General features: G+C 41.6%; 2 protein-coding genes across 2 annotated transcripts; one reads left to right on the forward strand and one right to left on the reverse strand.

Annotated features, from left to right (window-relative positions):
- Positions 1-362: 362 nt before the first annotated feature.
- LOC111071034 lies at positions 363-1640 on the reverse strand. The gene is given in 3 exon segments (XM_022362129.2): positions 363-707; positions 709-861; positions 1447-1640. Coding segments are annotated over 3 exon segments (330 nt in total). The 5' UTR covers positions 1459-1640; the 3' UTR covers positions 363-542.
- A 281-nt stretch (positions 1641-1921) lies between these two features.
- LOC111071031 (malate dehydrogenase, mitochondrial-like) lies at positions 1922-3608 on the forward strand. The gene has a single exon (XM_022362124.2). It carries the CDS (start codon positions 2027-2029, stop codon positions 3071-3073), a length of 1047 nt encoding a protein of 348 aa, XP_022217816.1. The 5' UTR covers positions 1922-2026; the 3' UTR covers positions 3074-3608.
- Positions 3609-6935: the final 3327 nt, after the last annotated feature.

Raw genomic sequence — 6935 nt, forward strand, 5'->3', positions numbered from 1 at the left:
GCATTTACTGACTTTACTCGTTCTAGTAAGATTTTGATTTTGCTTATTATTTGCCACAAAATCTACAAATTGGAAATTCGAAATGAATCGCAAAAAGGCAACAGAAGCGCAGAACTGTAATATTCGTTAAGTTTCATTCGCGTAGGAACGTTAAAGCCAATATTCATTTATATTTTCCAATCACTCTAAATAGTCATTATATATTTGTAATTATTATAAAGTTTTCAAAAAAAAGAAAAACACACACCAAACTGAATTTACCAACAAATTCAAAACAGAAACAATTTATGAGAACTCAATAAAAAACGAGCATTTTGAAAATACATTCAAGCGTTTTCATGGGTAAGAAAAAACATGTTTCATCGAATGTTTGTGCTAATTTAGCCATGTCTTGTTTATTCCTAAATAAATATAATTTAATTTAAATACATCATAGTATCACAGCCAATCCATCATGCGGGAGTGCAAAATAATTAGATTTTCAGATTTTGTTCATTCACAATTCACGCCACATCCACGTGATCCTTTGCTAGCGCTCCTGCTTAGTAGCCCTCATCGTCGCCGTAATACACATAGGCGTGACACCAGTCCTTGATGCCATCATCGTTGTTACAGCACATTGGATATATGATCTCTGATTTGGTGACTTTGGCACAGCGCATGCACAGCTCCATGGTTGAGCCATTTATTTCGCACTGCTGCACCTTTCCTGATGGTCTCCACCGATAGATTCCCATTGTATTCACTGGGATCCACGAGCATTTTTGTGTTGCTCTCCTCTGGCGAGGGTCGCGCCCTTACTCCACCGTTCAGGGGGATTAGAAACAGTGTCGCTATCAGTAGCAGTATATTGTAGAACATCTGCAAAGATGATGAAACCCTTAATCAAAATGTTGTTTGAAATGAAATTAAAAAAAAATAAAGCAGACTCTTGGAAATCAATCGATCCAATGTCACCTACATATAAGGATCCAATATTTTGGCACTCTCATTAATAGATTGCGCTAAAGTTTAAAGTGGTTTACTCTCTGTTGCTAGTTAATGCAAGATCAAACAAGCCAAGTGAAATTTCTGTTGCTTTTCGTCAGTTCTAACAGGTTTAAATTTAAAGGTAAATTATTGCCACAAATTGTGGGAATCGGAGATTCAATTAACATGATATTGTACCTCCCTTCGACGGAAGTCTGCAAATTAAATCGAGTTCATTCACTTTGGGCGATTGACCCATACACATGGAAATTGGTGGTTTGATATAAATCCCATAGATAACTGTATATATAGTCTGCGATTCTTCAGTTTACTTCACTTTTTTTTTGGCCATGCAAAGTTCAGTGTAATGTTTTTGATTATGTTCTACGAGTATTTGCAACGCCGATAATCGTTGGACATTGTCATTAGACTTTGGATCCCAATTATCATTCAAGAGCTAACACAATTTTTGCTTACTTTCTGAGCCATTCTGCTGGTTGAGTTGGTGGCTTTATTTATAATACTTTCTCAATTTCCGTTGATGGAGAATACCGCGAACTAAGACGACAATTTTGATTGCTTGAATACAATATATAGACACATATATGTACTTTTTATAGATGCTTTTGCCATACGAATTGATAGCCTAGCTGCCCGCTACTGAAGATCAGCGATCATCGAGCATTACTTTTTATACGAACCGAAGGCGTCTGAGATCGTGCCTCAGCATTCGGCTGTCCAGCCCCAGGTGCGGCTGTGGCAGTGGCTGTCTCGCTTTGGCTGGGGGGAGCCTAAAGGTTCGGCGTGGGAGATTGGTAGTCTGGAGCGTGCGCGGCTTTTCCCACCCATCCTAATCAGATCGGGATTCGGAATTTACAACAATCGCAAAGAGCGACGCAACTTTGGGCACGCACGTTCTGGGCTGTACATCAAAGATAGTGCAGAGAGTGACAGACTACTCCATCTAGAGCCCCCTGATATTCCGTTCAGCCTGCAAAACGATTGTAGAACAAATTTGTGTATAGTAGTGAAATTTTGATAATCAGAAAACGGCACAATGTTGGTCTGGAAAAGCAAGGGACTGCTGCAGCGCTTACTCAATCCGCGGAGCATACGCCGTGAGTTCAAGGTGGCTGTGGTGGGTGCCAGCGGTGGCATTGGTCAGCCCCTGAGCCTGCTCCTGAAGCAGAATCCTCTGGTGTGCGAGCTGTCCATCCACGATATGCGAAACATCAAGGGCGTCGAGGCGGATTTGTCGCACATCTGCACCTCGGTCCAGACGAATGCGTTCGAGGACCAGCAGCTTGGCGATTGCCTGGCTGGTGCCCATGTGGTGGTCGTGCCCGCCGGACTGCCCCGCAAGCCGGGAATGACCCGGGACCAGCTGTTCGAAGCGAATGCTGGGGTGGCCCTGCGCGTAGCCTGCGCCGTCAGCGAGTCCTGTCCTCAGGCTCTGCTGGCGTTTGTCACCAATCCAATCAACTCGATCGTGCCCATTGCCGCGGAGCTGCTGAAGGCCAAGAATGCGTACGATCCGCGGCGTTTGTTTGGCATCACCACTCTGGATGTGGTGCGCGCCAGGACCTTCGTCGGGGACTTTCTCAATCTGAATCCAGCGAAGGTGGATCTGCCTGTGATTGGGGGCCATGCCGGCAAAACCATACTGCCCATATTTTCGCAGTGCTGTCCGAGTTTCCAGTGCAAGCTGGAGGATATAAGGCGCCTGACGCATCGCATCCAGGAGGCCGGAACCGAGGTGGTGATTGCCAAGGCCGGTACTGGCTCAGCCACGCTGTCGATGGCCTATGCGGCAGCCCGCTTTGTAAACTCACTGCTGCGTGGCCTCAACGAGGAGCCGGATGTGATGGAGTGCGCCTATGTGGGCTACAAGTCACCTTGTCTGCCCTTCTTCTCCACACCCCTGATGCTGAGTGCCAAGGGGATCGAGAAGAACCTGGGCTTGCCGCATCTGGATGACTTTGAGCGAGAGTCCCTGGAGCAAATGCTGCCCGAACTGGAGAAAAGCATACAGAAGGGCATCGCCTATGCCAAGGAGAATATTGCGGCAAAGGACGAGAAGGAACAGTGCAAGAAAGAGTGCTAAAAGTAACCCCATCGAGCCATTGATCATTTTGCATCTCATTCATTACACTCCACATTCCATATTCCACGTACATATACTCGTACATACATACTACACATTCATGCTGCGCTGACACACACAGAACACATACAATTAGTGAAACATCATGTTGCTGATAATGCTGATTTTCATGGGCACTACACACCACACTGATTACAACCGATAGATAGGCCTGAGATCCCATACGCCACTGATCATGATGCAATGCCTTCCCCATTCAGAATTCCCTTCCGGCAATAATACGGAATCTCCAGCCACACTACTCGCAATGCTCGTAGCACACGCATTCCCCGGCTGATCTCACTGACCTGGCCCATCTTGTTTACTTTCCAAATACGTATTAATTCATTCAAATTTATATACATACACGTATGTATATCGGGCCAAACTAATTAATGTCGAACTAACAATGTCTGTAATTGCATATCAGGGATTCCAGGAAAATTGTAAATTGTAAATCCCCCGTCTCAAATAACAACAAAAATATGGAAACTTTTTCAATTGGTTTATTTTTTCCGCATTTCCAGTGAACAAATACATAATTCATGATTAGTATACGTATGACTGAAGGTACTGAAGGGAAGGGAAAGATGTTAGACTAGGCTTGAATAAAAAAGGGTTCGACTCAGAAGCTGAAAGAACGGAACAATCTGGAAAACAAATCAGATCTGATGTGACCTTTTGCTCTAATCATTTGCTTAATGAAATTTCAAAACAAATGTAAGTAATTCCCTTTTTACAATGTACAACAAAATACTCGTAGTCGTAGCTATCAATCAAATCAGATAGAATTGGAATTCCGGGGAATTTCGCTTGTTAGGGGAGCTTCCACCGGATGGAGTCTAGGAACCGATTGCACACGCAGATCATTCCTGAATTCTATAGTCCATATTTGAAGACCCAGTTTGAAGTAATTAAGCAAGCTGAATAACTAAACCAAGCAAACAAACAATGCAATTCCCTTGCTGATTAGACTAATCGAATCATCTATATTGTCATTGGTTGTAATACCATCCATCCACTGTACATATATCAATACAAAGTAAAGTAGTGCTTACATCAAGTTAGTCAAATATACATACATACATACTAATGAATGTATGTATATTGATCTCTTGTTTGGGAGAGAGCCGAGCCGCCTGAGAAGGAGGTACCATACCAGACGGGGCATTGCCATTGTGAACCAATTTTGACTATAGGCAATAAATAATGAGCAACGACTCCTTGGCCCAGACAATGAACTTTGGAGCCAAAAGATTATAGCAATCATCCGCAATAATGTGCTCATTTGTGATTTCGCTTAATTAGTTCACTCGTACAGAGAGCTTCTCTGGTGCTTCCCGCTCCAATATAGTATTTCGCCAGACAAGCATAAGATCTTCAGATCTTGCACATGCCAAATAACATAAATCGTGAAGCATGAGACAAATGTTTCAAATTTGAAAAAAAAAAATAGCCAGTCTTTCGTCGCATGCTTCGTGAATCGTGAATCGTCATTATTGACTAAATTAACTGCTTCGAGGAGCTGTTGCCATGTGGGTGTGGCGTGGGTTGGCTGGATCGCAGACATACAAGGAAACTGTTAGTCTGTTATTTATAGAGTCCAGCCACAAAGAGCCGATTGAAGATTGCTCGTTGGCGACTATAAATAAGAATGTTTACAAAATGCCTCTCGGCCGAAGCGCCGCCTACCCGGCGAATCAATCGAATCTCTTATCAGAACGAGGTCACCCACCACTGCCACTGTTTGTTTGTCTTCGTCTCTCCGTCCAGGATGAGTGCTTTCATCAGCTGACTTATACTTATACCTAATTAATGCTAACCTTCGTAGCCTCCAAAAATTCATAAATCATTCCACCCACACGACTCTGGAGTGCTTTTGGTTGGGCTCAAAGTCCAATAGCATAATCATGATCACGTTCCATGATCCGATCCCCGGCATGTGTGCAACCGAAGTAAAGATACAATAGTATAATGATACAATTTTTGGTAAGTCACAGACTTTCTTATCGTCTCATGAAGTGTTATTATTGGTCCAATTTCAGCCATAAATATTCGTCCGACTTGACTCTTTTATTTTCCAATTTCAGATTTGATTATCAATAGGGCGCCTTAAATTATCATATCCAATATCCGTACCGTATCCTTATCAGTACCCCCCATAAATGAACTAAAATTTATTCATTGCTACATGTAAAATATGTACAAAAATGTCTAAACACACATTGCTTGGTGAAATATAAAATGGGGTACACTTATTAAAAGTAAGCGTGCTGTTGGCATTCTTTTAACAATTTTATTTATTAATAGCTTAATCGCGGTTTTTTAATTTTTAAAAAGTATTTTGTGGGTATATTTCCAATTCGAAGTGTGAGGAAGTGATCTACTCATCTCGGACTACAACCCAATTTGTGTCTCGTACAAAGTACATTCAAAAGTGTCCCATTTTTACACTTTATTACATTCTACATTGCTTCGAATCGACTCGGAAATTTCCGATAGAGAACGAAAGCTTTTGTCTCCACAGCTTTTCACTGGTGTGTGCTTACCGCTAAATAAATACAGCTTTCTTCAAGCGCTTGCGTAGAGTACAAACTAAACGGTTACGGCTTCAAATATAACAATGCAATTTTCTGAAAGTTATTCCTTTCCACGGATAAATCGTTAAGTACAGCGTATAAATGTACTCCTTAAAAATCTTTCCAACTGTCAGCAACCAACTGGTGCGATTACGCTGAACACGATGGACATCAAGGAATGTTTAGTTCCATGTACGCATTTTTATTTGCAGTTCAATGTTGTGAAATAAACAAAAAATGTAGAACTATAATTTGTTGAATAAACAATTAGAGTTTAATTTCTTTAATAAATTGCACGATTTTATCTTTAAATAAATAAATAAAGCATATAAATGCACTTTGCACCCTTAACAATCTTTCATGTTATTTAGCCATATTTAAACACTGCTGTCCATGTGATTTCCACAATATCCAATTAAATGTATGTACATATGCATGTCAAAAGTGTTGGATGCATTATGCAGCTGCAGCCCAGGAGGGTCTTCTCTATTTGCATATTTTGTGGCAAAGGTTATACAAATTAAATTTCGATACTTGGGCGGACACTAAACCAGCCCCCTTCTCGCCCCATCCATCAGTTGCGTCGCTCAATCATTGTCTATTGTCATTTGCCGATGGGCATTGCAGTGATATTGATTTTATGTACATATATAAACCGAAAATGAAACCCCAAATGGACCCTCATTTGTCCTCAAAGTCATTTGTAGACCCATGCTTCGATATTGCTGGGGGATTTGTGGGAAACGTGACCTTACAATAGCTACTACAAGCATGTGGGCCCGCCCTTGCTTGTTTGTGTCACCTGTCGGGTGTGTGCATTTCTCTGGCCTGCAGATATGTCCATAATATACGAGCATTTACATACTATATAATGTTGGTCAGTTGGAATGTGTCTGTAACATTCCAACGGCTTCTGCAAAACATCCTATGACATGCATATTCCATCAAGAAGAAGACACCCTTTCACACCGATCATTCCTATGGCAGCTATATGACATAGAATTCTAATATTAGTGGATCCTCCTTATAGAACACTCTAAGCAGGAATATAGTGGGTGTTGGCATACCTTGAGCAACTGCATCAGATCATAAATACGATATCTGTAAAATATTTAAATGCCTGGCAATCGGAAACTAGAGTAAACATACATACATACATATTTACATGCATAAATACATATGTACATATGTATGCAATAAATGCCAAGATCTAAACTCTCCTACTCCCATTCCATTGCCCGCCC

The sequence above is a fragment of the Drosophila obscura genome, unplaced genomic scaffold (assembly GCF_018151105.1).
Source record: "Drosophila obscura isolate BZ-5 IFL unplaced genomic scaffold, ASM1815110v1 contig_186, whole genome shotgun sequence".
In the NCBI taxonomy this organism is placed as follows: Eukaryota; Metazoa; Arthropoda; class Insecta; order Diptera; family Drosophilidae; genus Drosophila; species Drosophila obscura.